Source organism: Chiloscyllium plagiosum, unplaced genomic scaffold (genome assembly GCF_004010195.1).
Source record: "Chiloscyllium plagiosum isolate BGI_BamShark_2017 unplaced genomic scaffold, ASM401019v2 scaf_2999, whole genome shotgun sequence".
Taxonomy (NCBI): Eukaryota; Metazoa; Chordata; class Chondrichthyes; order Orectolobiformes; family Hemiscylliidae; genus Chiloscyllium; species Chiloscyllium plagiosum.
Genome location: NW_025211974.1, coordinates 12746 through 25000, shown reverse-complemented (window position 1 = coordinate 25000; position 12255 = coordinate 12746). Strand labels below are relative to the sequence as shown.

Genomic DNA, 12255 nt, shown 5'->3' with positions numbered 1-12255 from the left:
ATGTCACTGTGTAGTTTTATCAGTGACTCCTCGCCATGGGTCCAGAGGAAGAAAATGTCGTCAATGTACCTGGTGTACAATGTCGGTTGGAGATCCTTCATAGAGAATAAGTCTTGTTCGAACCTATGCATAAAAATGTTGGCATATCGGGGTGCAAATTTGGTCCCCATGGCTGTTCCATGTGTCTGGATGAGGAACTGGTTGTCAAAGGTGAAGACATTGTGATCAAGGATAAAGCGGATGAGTTGTAGGATGGTGTTTGGAGATTGGCAGTTGTTGGTGGTAGTGATGGGGGTGAACAAGGTTGCAAGGGACATAGATATGCAGAAAAATTTTGTCAAAGGTGAAGACATTGTGATCAAGGATAAAGCGGATGAGTTGTAGGATGGTGTTTGGAGATTGGCAGTTGTTGGTGTGCAGTACTGATGGGGGTGAACAAGGTTGCAAGGGACATAGATATGCAGAAACATTTTCCCTCAGGGATCAATAATTAGGAGGTATCGATTTAAGGTAAAGAGCAGGAGGTTTAGAAGGGATTTAAGAAAGAACTGTTTGACCGCGGGTGGAGCATTTCAATTCACTGGCTGAAAGGATGGGAATAATCACTCGAAGTGACATTGCATACAAGGCTATGGGCCAAATGCTGAAAAGTAGTTCTACAGTAGATCAATGCTTGATGACTGACGAGGAAATAATGAGCTGAATAACCTTTTCCTGTGCTGTAAAACACTACGAATAATCGTCAGAATTGGAAAGAGCTGGAGATGTAGTTTTAAGTTGTAAGGGGTAAATGTGGAATTTTATGGGGTAAGGGAAAAGGCGCAAAAGAACATTAGGGAAAAGTTTGCAGCACGCCCGCGATCAGGTGGGATAATATAACAAAAAGTGGGGGCAAAGGGCGTGACCATGACGTAAACGGAAGAAGGCAACATTAAAAGTAACTAGGATTTTCATCCATTTCGATTTTTATTTCAGTCAAAAATGTACAAAAAAGCACTCCCTCCACAACAGTAACATACAAGTATTTAATCTTTGCCCTGCTTTTACCCGGGGTCAGTCACGTGGAGGTGAGTGCGCGTGCGCGGTACAGTCCAAAGTTAACCGAACCTAAACCTGATGGCGGGAAAGGCCGCGCGCCGCCGAATTTTAAACGGACGGTGATTGTTTTAAAAAAGAGCAGTGTGAATATGGATTCGAAAACCGCGAAGGTACTGTTATTTTTTTACTATATGCCAAACTCTTAATGTTAGATTCCAAAAAAAAATGACTTTCCAATTAGATTTGAACCATTTGACAACAGATTTTCCTTCTCACACATACCATGGTAACGGAGGGAGCTACCTCCAGTTGATTGGTGGTACGTGAGAGGTACGTGTAGGGTGATTGGACGATGTCGTTGTCCGTCACACTAATCTGACCGCCTCCTATCTGAATCCTCCACCCATTTTCTTTTTCTTTGAAGTTTTTAAAACTTTGAGAATTTTCTTGATTGTTTCCAGTATCTATGCTAATCATTTGAATTATTAGAGTCATGGAGAGAAACACTTTGGTCCAACTAGATATCCTAAATTAATCTAGTCCCATTTGCCAGCACTTGGCCCATACCCCATCCTATTCATATATCCATCTCGATGCCTTTTAAATGTTGTAATTGTACCAGTCTCTACCTCCTCTGGCAGCTCATTCCATATATGCACCACCCTAATTGCCCCTTAGCTGCCTTTTATATCTTTCCCCTCTCACGCTAAACCCATGCCTTCTAGTTCTAGACTGCCCCATCCCAGGGAAAAGGTCTTGAGGATTTATCCTATCCATGCCCCTCATGATTTTATAAACCTCTATAAGGTAACCCCTTAGTCTCCAACAATCTCAGAAAAACAGCCGCAGCCTATTCAGCCTCTCCCTATATTTCAAACCCTCCAACCCCGGCAACATCCTTGTAAATCTCTTCTGAATCCTTTCAAGTTTCACAATATTCTTCCTATAGGAGGGAGACCAGAATTGCACCATAATTGGCCAAAAGTGGCCCAACCAGTGTCCTGTATGGTAGCAACATCACCTTGCAACTCCTAGACTCCGTGCTCTGACCAATGTTATTGTGATATTTTGACTTTTGAGTGATGGTGTTTCTTTTGGGGAGAAGCTGCCATTACCCCTCTATTTTTTCCTCCTGTCAATCAATGCTAGGCATGGTTTAAGAAATTGAGATGTTCATAACTGGTATTTTGAACACAATCTGTTAAGTTTACTATGATTACTGATCTGAATGATCATGTTGTTCCATAATTTTTAAATTAATTTATAAAATCAGTTACAATATGAAAGTTAGAAACCAGAAATCATTAAGGAATTAGCCATAGTCGAAGAAGGTAAAATGGAAGATGGAGTACTTTTTAAGAAAACAAGCAGTAGAGTGATACCAATCTCAAGTTTATAAAAGATGAAGATTATGATCAGAGCAGAAGTCTGAAGGGGGAACCTAGTTACAATTTTGAGATTCTGGAGAGGAATTAATTGAGGTGCAACCAGGTTTCGAATCTAAGCTTTTCATTCTTGTATTAAAATCCCTCCATGGCTTCAACTTTCCAAGGTCTGTGCACACCTCTAATTCTGGTCTCCTGTGCATCTGATTTTGTGCACTTCACTAGAAGTGGTTGTGCTTTTAGCAGTCTAGGCCCAAAACTTAGAATTTCCTTCTTAAACCTGTTGCTCTACCATTCTCCTCCTTTATGGCGCTGCCTATACCCCTTTGATCAAGCTTTTAATGATGTGCCCTAATATCTCTTTATGTGGCTCAGTGTCAAAATTTGGCAGTCATTGTTATGAAGCATTTTGAGAAATTTACTACACTAATGGCTCTATACCACTGCAAAGTTTTACATTTGCAGTATTTTATTTTGTTTGTGATTATTATGAGGAATAAAGAGAATACTCCAGGGAAACACAGACAGAAAATTTGAGTTAGAGAAGTTGAGACCAGAAATATCAATAGGTGAAGAAACATTGAAGGTGAAGCCATTAACAAGATGGCGGCTGCTGGTTCAAGCTTTTGGAAACTTGAAGAAATTTTGTTTTGGCAAAAAAAAACAAGGCAGTAACAAGCTTTTTATTGCCCTACTAAATTACATTGGGGGAAGTTCAAGACTTAATAATTCAGCTATCACATTAGTGGAGGAATGGAAATTTTGAGCACCATGGTTATAATTTCATTAGAAATAGCAATCAGGGAATCTTCTTATTTGTGGTGTTGTAAACTTGGGGCCAGTGGCAATCTCTTTTGATTCACACATCTTTTGGGAAATGAAGATGCAAGGCTGGTCCATGCTCATGTTCAGATGCTCATTGACCATTGTGTGCAAAGGCCAGCCTTAGACTGGGGTGGACAAAGTCAGAGGTCATATGACACCAGGTTATAGTCTAACAGGTTTAGGAGTGTTGCACCTTCATCAGGTGAAGTGGAGGGAAGCGCACAGGTGCAGAATATATAGAGCTATATATTCTGTGCTTGTGCGCATTCCTCCACTTCACCTGACACAGGAGCAATGTTGCAAAAGTTTAGGATTTTAAATAAACTTTAAATGGACTATAATCTGATGTTCTGTGACTTCTGACATTGGCCATTAGTATAACATTAGATGGCATAACAAGACATACAGTTTAGTTTTTTCCCAACAAATTAGATGTATGACTGGTGGGTCAAGAGGTGAATGAAGATTATTATATGTATAAGTTACATTTTAATTATGGACCTGTCTTTCTGTGCTTCAGTTCTGGTGTTGAAAAATGTGTTCTGGACTAGGCCAGACTACTCCAACCATTCTTAAGCATGTAGCCCAGACCATAAGTTTACAATTTATTTCTGTAAATGTACAGTGAAGAATTACCCAGATTAAGTTAGCGAGGTAGACTACCAGGTTTAAAACAGACAAAATTATTCACAAAATTACACAATGAAATATGAAGAACAGATTAAAGAACCTCTACAGAACACAGTCTATCCAAACTAGACTTAAGTATGCTGTTCTGAATATACACAACAGTCCCAATAAACAAACCCCCTTTAAAACACTGTATAAAATAGAATCAGATGCTTACAGATTGAAGTTAGAAGGGAGTGAAGAGAAAGTTTCCCCACAGGTCATTGTTGAACTCCCAACCAATTCTGGACTGGACTAAACTGCTCGGCTCGAGAGCTGACCATTCTACAGGTCACTTCTAAAACATGACCTCATTGGCCTGAAGTCTCATCTGTTTACATATAAACAAAAGGCCTCTCAAAATCCTTTTCATATCTGTACCAAACTAGTCTAATTGGAGCCTAGCTTGGTTTATTACCCCTCCGAAGAAAAATCAAGGACAGTGTGTCCTTGAGCCAAGGAACAGCTTTTAGAAAAATAATGTGGCAAATGTAATGCCAGAAAAATTAAATTTGTTTGTTGCAAATAGCCAACTGTTGTGGAGAATTTGTACTTTGTGAAAACAGACCACAATCTTCCACAATAATATTCCTTTGGCTAAGTAATAGAATTTGTGTTGATCACATTTGGAAATATTTTCACAGACTAAAGAAGAGCAGTGAAATTTGTCTCCTTGTTCACTGTGGTAAATTGGTTCCAGAATGCATTGATATTCTGATCTAATTAAATTTCTACATTTATCTCTGTTTCATTTTAGGTTTCCACATGGCTATCAAAGATTTTTGAGGATCAGCAGATCCCCTTCTATGAAGTGAATCCATGGACCATGGATGTTCTGTATCGTCTGATGGAGCGGAATGAAATGCGTGATTGTGATATCATGCAGCTGATTGAGGATGTGAAGCAAAAATCTGTGGAGTATAAGTCTGATGGTTAGTTGGTTGCAGAATATTATATAGACTAAACTGAACACAGAATTTGGGCGGGGATATCAGTGTTACCAACGCTGTTGTGCTCTATGACAGTATTTTATGCTGCTGTTGTAAGCAGAGATAGTCCTTTTTTAGTTTAGTATTGAGGAGGTTGCTGAACTTGGTTGGAACGTTTTTCTTTTCTCCAAAAATCACATTATGCAAAGCTGTTTATCCTTTGTTTTGGATTTATTGTGAAGCATGATTTTCAGTTCCTAAATCTTGGAAACAGGTTTTTTAAAAAATCCAATTGTAGTTGTGAATTGCCATTAATTACTTCTGCTTCCACGTACTCATAGTTGGCATCCTGGTATTCCTCTAGATTTGCCCGTTTTTTTTCTCATCTACATGCAGGCCCCAAGACACATTGATTTTCACATGACCATCATTACTTCAACCTTGATCCTTCCACTGCCTCTAAATTGTCAGATTGTCTGAAATCCAGTAATAGATGAGTTAAAATTTGCTCAAATGTTGCAGAGAATGAAACCATTGTTTTTGATCCCCAACAGAAACTCTCTGCTCTTTTTGACGCCTCCATACTTTTTCTTGGCAATTGTCTAAAACGGAACAATTGAAGTATTTCATGAAAGGAAAGTCGTGCATGCCATCTTTATTAGAGGAGAATTTTTTGAGGAGGCAGTACGCTCTGATAGATAAAGGAGAAGAAGCAGTAGATGGATTTCCAAAAGATGTTTAGTAAGTGAGATAACTCTTCAGAGGTTGGTATCCCATCAATTGCTCTCTATTTACAAATACATAGTCTTTGACAATAGCAATGCCTGTCACTAAGCGCCTCGAAAAATTTCACTTCTGGCAGCAAAGGAGTTGTGGCAGCTACATCCGCCATGTTCATCTCTAATTCACAGGATCGTCGATGCTTGATGGAGAGGATGAACCCATGGATTCCAGCAAGCTTTCTGATTATTCCAAGAGCCAGGGCATATTTTGCTCTTATGTCATTTGTGAGTCCGCAGCTTGCATATGGTCCACATGCTTGATCAGGACAATAGCACCTAGCCAAACTTTATACATCACTGGTCCTGACCTCATGTTGACCATACCTCCCACCCAAGCAAAGAGGTTCCTATACCAAGCTTCGTCCCCTGAATCAAGCTGTCTGTGTGTCTCTATTAATGGAGTCTTCCCACCCAACCCCCCCCCCCCCGCCCCGGGGAAAAAAAAATCTGGTCCGGAACATCAGGCTTGACCTCGTGTGGAGTTTTTACCCATTAGCAACTCTGTCAGTGCTGTCTCTGTAGTTGTATGTAGGGTGGTCCTATAATCAAATAAGAACCATGACAGCTTGGCAAGGCTGCAGACTGTTCTTCAAACCTGACTTCAAAGTTTGGACTGCTGTTTGTACCAGTCCTTTGGATGATTGGTATTATGGAGCTATCCTTACATGTCAAATCCATTGACTTGAGGAAATAGCAAAATTTCCTGTTGGCAAATGATGGCCCGTTATCTGTGATCAACACTTCTGGGATTCTGCGTATTGAAAAAGATGCATACAGCTTTACTATTTTCATCCCCATCTTTGACAAATGGACTGGATGCATGTCCAATCACTGTGAGTGGGTGTCTGTAATGACGAAGAATATTGAGCCCATGAAAGGTCCTGCATAGTCGGTGTGCAACTGGGTCCCAGATTTACCTGGCCATTCCCAGAGAGGTAGGGGAGCCGTTGGCAATAATTTTGTTCTTGTTGGCACTCTGGGCACTACCCCCACCAATATGGCTATGTCTGCATCCAAGCCTGGCCACCAGATGTAGCTGCTCTCTAGTATCATCATTTTAGAGATCCCTGGATGACCTTGGTGGAGTTCAGCCAGTATTTGTTGGCAACCTTTGCTCAGGACAATCACTCTTGCTTGTCATAACAATAAGACATCCTCTATTGTGTTCTGGTCTCGCCACGTCCAAAAGTGTCAGTTCTAGTTGTGATAGTCCTTTACGTACCCCCATCGCAACCATTTGTTTCAGTTTTGAAAGGACTGGATCTATCGGTATCCAAAGTCTGGTATTGGCAGCTGTGACTCTAAGTGTGTCCAGAAAATTTAATATCATTACAGACTGTTCCATTGAGGGTACTGGTGGTATATCAGCTAATGGGAGGTGGCTGAATGTGACCTTTTGGATCGTGTTTTAACTTGTAATTATAAGCACTTCACTACATGATCTCTAAATCTCGTTACATATTACTAGACGTAAAATAGCCTGATCCTGGGTCATTCTGTTACGTACTGCTCTAAGAAATAATCCCTGATACATTCCACAAATTTGTCTTCCATGTTAGCTTTACCCATCTGACTTGTCCAGTTAATTGAAGATTAAAATCTGCCATGAGAATTGTAGTGTTCTTATTGCATACATCCATCATTTCCTGATTTAGACTGTCCTACAGTGAGGCAAGTTTTTGGTGCCTCTCAACAATTCCTACTCCTAGTTATGTAATTTGCCAGGACACTGCACCCAGCAAGTTTCGAATGAAGCCTAGACCAGTGGAACAACTCTTTTGTACTACTGATGTGAGTGGTACTTACTTGGACTACAACAACTGGATCCTTTCCCAGCCGCTCCAAGTTCCTCCCTAGCCAACAATGCCATCCTTTACAGTCTCACACAACCCTATCACTATAATTTCCAACACATCAAGCTTCTGAGTTGATTTTACTTCTCTCTAATTCTGGCCCTCTTGCACATTCTCAGTGTCAACTCCTTCACCATTGTGGTTGGGATGGTGTTCCTTCTGATGTAGTGAGCTCGTTCGAGATTGTGCTTTGCTTTGTTGTTAGTTATAGTGGATGGGAAAGGGAGGGTTTCAATAGACTAAAGTACTTATTGTCGTTGATTTTGTTTTCATTTCAATGAAATGTTGATATTTCAAATTTTAACAAAGGTTTTTTTCACCCTTCAAATTACTTCCTTGATATAAGCTGCTCAGTCTCTTATCTATTTAGAACATATTTGCACATGGGTGAGGTTTTGGATTGCTAGTACCAAGATTCAAATGCTGATTGACAAAAAGTAGGGTGATTGTACTTGAAACTTCAGTTAAAGTTTACTTTTCTCTATCTCCTCAGCCGACTACTTGCAAGATTTCATTATGGAGAGTGCAGGTTTATCCTCCACTAGCCTCTCCAGTAATGGATCTAGCTGTCTGAAAAACCTGGTGAATAGCAGCCTTGCTTTGGACCTAAAAGATACCTCTCAAACCAGGTAATCATTTGATAGATATTATAAGCAAACGGTAGCATGTTTTGAAACCTTTGCTTGAAACAAACTGAGAAAGAACTTGAAATGGGAACCATAATTTGCACAAAAGGGCAAGTAGGATACAACTAAGTGAAATGCATTGGTGTTACTTTGAGAACTACTAATGAAGTTCAGCCTGCCTTTGGTCCCTTTCTGCAGGCCATTTCAATGAGCTCTTTGAAATACAAGTGTGATCGAAATAATCAAGATGAGCTATTTGGTTGGGACCTACAGACATGCTGAATTATTATTTAATGCTACATTTGTTAATCATGAGGTACTGATTGTTAAATGTTCTATTTACATGAAATATTATGGATCCCCACCCTCCCTTGTCTTGAAATGCATTAATGCTACACTGTAGTATTGCTCTTGGCCACCGATCATCTTCTGACCGACATGGTACTTGTTCATAGGCTTTGACAGTGAGCATCTGCTGTCAGGCCCAATTTTGAGTGATCAATAATTAGGAATGAGAACCGTGGCAGTCTTTTTCTTCACCCTATACTTGGGTATACTTAAATTCATATTTCAAGAAAGCATTTTTCCCCAGGTCGTGTCAAAAGATCTAGAAACATAGGAACAGGAGACTCTAGTCTGCAGTTCTCCATTGATTGTTCATTTCAATGTGACATCTAGGAATGGGAGTATGTTGTTGTTATCTTCATCTTTGGCAAACATTTATGCCACTGAGGATGATAATGATATTGTAGGCTTCCTCTAATTTGTTTCGACAAAGGTGTCATCCACATAGTGGACACAAAGCTGGGTTGGACTGTGGGGAGGGCTGTTCGTTCTAGTCTCTGCATCACTGCTTCTGCTAATAAACCTGATATTGGTGATCCTATGGGTGTCCCATTGATTTGTTTGTAGGCCTTGTCGTTGAAGGTGAACTGGGTAGTGAGGAGCAGATCTATTAGTTTGAGGATGCTCTCCTTGCTGATGGAGTTGGTGCTATCTGGTGTTTGTGTCCTTGGTTCGTCTTGTAGTGAGATCAGGGTTCCTTTGGCCTGGCTGATGTTAATTGATGTAAATGGGACCATTGCATCAAAGGAGACCGTGACTTTGTCCTCTTCTATCTTGGTGTCTTTGGTGTTCAGGAATTCTTGGGTGAAGTAAATGGAGTGGCGTGAATCTTCTGCGAGGCATTTCAGTTTACGGTGAAGTTCCTTTACTAGTCTGCTATGTCAGTATGCCGGGAAGTGCGACAATGGGTCTGAGAGGGACCCCCGGTTTGTGTACCTTAGGTAATCTGTAGAAACTGGGTGTGTTGGATCCATTAGGTTTCATTCTTTGGAGCTCTATCTTGCTAATTTCACCTGATTTGTGGAGTTTCTTCAGTGATGCTGTGATACGGTTTCTAGCTGTGGAATTGGGTCCATTGCCACCTGTTGATAGGTGTCTGTATCTGTGAGTTGTGAGTTCATCTTTTCAATATATTGTGTTCTGTTGAGGATGACGGTCATGTGCCCTGTCTTTTGAGTCTCTCTAGGGCTTTCCTTTCCTGTGTGTTGATGGTTTTCCCTTCTTTCTTCCTGCTTAGTGTTGGTGCTACTGTCTGTCTGTTTGGCCGGGTTTCTTCTGTTAAGCCCGTTGTCTTTCAGGGTTGATTTTAGTGCAGTTAGAAAGTCCTTTTTGTCCGCATCTCTGTAGTTGTAGTTCATTCCTCTCACTCGGACAGTTTGTTTTTTCCATGTCTGTTAGTGGTCAGTCCGACAGTTTTTTAATCCAAGCTTCTGAATTTTCTGTTATTCTTTTGTGTGAAGTTGTCCAGTTTTTCTTCTAGGGCTAGCTTTTTCTCTGTCTTGGTCTGCTGTTGTTTGTTGCTAATGGCTCATTCTAATGTGCTTGTCCATTCCTGGTCAGTTGCGTTGGTGTACCAAGTTTTTTGGCGTGAAATTTCCAGTTCGTATTTGTGGAGTTGGTTGTGGGCGTTAACCATTTCTCGCAGTATTCTGTGGCCGTTCTGTTCTGCTATTCTTCTAGCTTGTGGGGTGTTGAGAGGTGGTTTGCACTTGACACATTTTGGTAATATCTGTTTCCTGAGGCATTCATGTAGAAAATACAGTTGGTCTTGGGTGGCACTCAGTTGGATGGCATTGGTTTCCCATTTTTGGGCTAGTCTGAGCGTATTGTGACCTTTAGGTGTTTGCGATTTTTGAGAAGATTTGTAGCTCAGACCAAGACACACAACTAGAAAGCGGGACAGAACACTAGCGCTTCAACAGAGACTCATTGATGAAGTAACCTAGAATGGTGACGACACATCTGAAAACAAACCTACCAGCATAGTGAACAAACTTTACAACCTGACCTACAAATATTCTCAAAAATCGCAAATCTTCTCTACATCTACACTGCCTTTCCATTCATACTAGCCATGATGTGGAGGTGCTGGTGCTGAACTGGGGTGGAGAAAGTCAGAAGGCACACAACACCAAGTTATAGTCCAGCAATCTTATTTGAAATCATAAGCTTTTGGAGTGCTGCCCCTTCAGATTAAGTGCACCTATCTGAGAAAATGCATTTGGTCTGACAAAGGAGCCGCGCTCCAAAAGCTTGTGACTTCAAATAAACCTGTTAGACTATAACTTGGTGTTGTGTGCCTTCTGATTTTTTCCCTTTATACAGAATACAGACCCAGTTTGCCCAGTCTCCTGCTTCACAGAACAGACCTGTGTTTTCAGAATGTCTAGTGAACCCTTTGGTAAACTCCCTCTCCAGCACTAATATCTTTCCTGAGCTAAAAGGACCAAAGCTGCGCAAACTACTCCAGGTGCAGTCTGACTAACATCCTATACAGTTGAAGCAAGTCATCACTACTCCTGCAGACAATTCCTCTTGCAATAAAGGTTCATTCTAATAGCCTTCCAAATTGTTTGCTGCACCTGCATCCTTTTCCTCTGCACATGAAGGAACTAATTTAACTGAACACTAACATTGAGATACAGCAAGCTATTAGAAAGGCAAATGATACGTTGGCCTTTGTTGTAAAAGAATTTAACAACAGGAGTTCTCAAATTGTGTCAATTGTACAGGGCCCTAGTGAGTGCAGTTTGGTCTCCATATCTGAGTTAAAATGTTGTGGCTGGAATACACTGAAGGGTTATCAGACTAATTCCTGGGATGGGGGTGACTGATGTATTGGAGAGAAATTGGATTGGTTAGGACTATATTGACTGGATGAATTGGAGTGGGATGGAGAATGGGGGGAAAATCTCACAAAAACCCGTAAAACTCTAACAGGACTGGACAGGGTAAATGAAGGAAGGATATTCCTGATGATCAGAATCCAGACCTTGGGACCACAATCTAAGGTTACAGGTAGGCCATTTATGGCTGAGATGAGGATACCTCCAGAAAGTGTTTGAGGCTAGAAAAATGAATATTTTCAAGAAGGAGATAAATGTTTTTTAAGGCTAAAGGAATCAGAGTCTGAGGAGAAAGTGGGGAAATTATACTAAGATGAATGATCAGCCATGATCAAAGTAATTTTTTTTTCTTTATTCCTAAATCAGCAATGCTGAGGCAAGTCAACATATCAGTTCAGATCAATTACTTCAACAAAATTGGGAAACTATAATAGCTTTTCTCATATATAGTTGACCACCTCACTCAATAAACTCATCAAGGAGTTTAAATATTGACTTTAGATGTGACCATTACTGTTGTGTGAATTGTATACCAATGATAAAAATGTTACTGGAATATGCTTTTTCTTTTATTGAATGATGCAGCGCAGAAGGGGTTATTTTGCCCTTCGTATCTGCTTCAAGTTTGTTGGAAGAGAATCCAATGAGTCCCCCACCAGTACCTTTACCCATAGCCCAAGAAAATATTTATCAAAATAAAAACCGAAAGAACTGTGGATACTGGAAATGAGAAACAAAAACAGAAACTGCTGGGAAAGCTCAGCAGGTCTGGCAGCAATTATGAAACAAAAAAATCAGTTAATATTTCTGATCCAGTAACCCTTTCCCAGAACACAGTATTTCCTCAGTTCCCTTTTTGAAGGTTGTTATCAAATCATCTTGCACCACACATTAAGGCAGTGTGTTACAGATTACAACGCTGCATTATTTGTTTTCCTTCCTGTCTCCTGTGGTTCA

General features: G+C 40.4%; 1 protein-coding gene across 2 annotated transcripts; it reads left to right on the top strand.

Moving 5' to 3' along the window:
* The first annotated feature begins 373 nt into the window (after positions 1 to 373).
* Positions 374 to 12012, top strand: LOC122547225 (HAUS augmin-like complex subunit 1). 2 transcript variants are annotated; one of them, XM_043685863.1, is made up of 4 exons: positions 374 to 1208; positions 4675 to 4849; positions 7975 to 8110; positions 11874 to 12012. In XM_043685863.1, exons 1-4 carry the CDS (start codon positions 1188 to 1190, stop codon positions 11995 to 11997), a joined length of 456 nt encoding a protein of 151 aa, XP_043541798.1. In that variant the 5' UTR covers positions 374 to 1187; the 3' UTR covers positions 11998 to 12012. The 2 variants fall into 2 exon arrangements, with proteins under 2 accessions (XP_043541798.1, XP_043541799.1); XM_043685864.1 differs by lacking the exon at positions 11874 to 12012 and adding an exon at positions 8306 to 8333 and having other exon boundaries at positions 378 to 1208.
* The last annotated feature ends 243 nt before the right edge of the window (positions 12013 to 12255 follow it).

What these genes read in the sequence shown, in the direction of transcription:
- LOC122547225 (XM_043685863.1), top strand. Translation starts at nt 1,188, where the DNA reads ATGGATTCGAAAACCGCGAAG. An exon ending in TGGATTCGAAAACCGCGAAG is followed by an intron (nt 1,209 to 4,674) that starts GTACTGTTATTT and finishes GTTTCATTTTAG; the next exon opens with GTTTCCACATGGCTATCAAA. An exon ending in AAAGATACCTCTCAAACCAG is followed by an intron (nt 8,111 to 11,873) that starts GTAATCATTTGA and finishes TTTCTTTTATTG; the next exon opens with AATGATGCAGCGCAGAAGGG.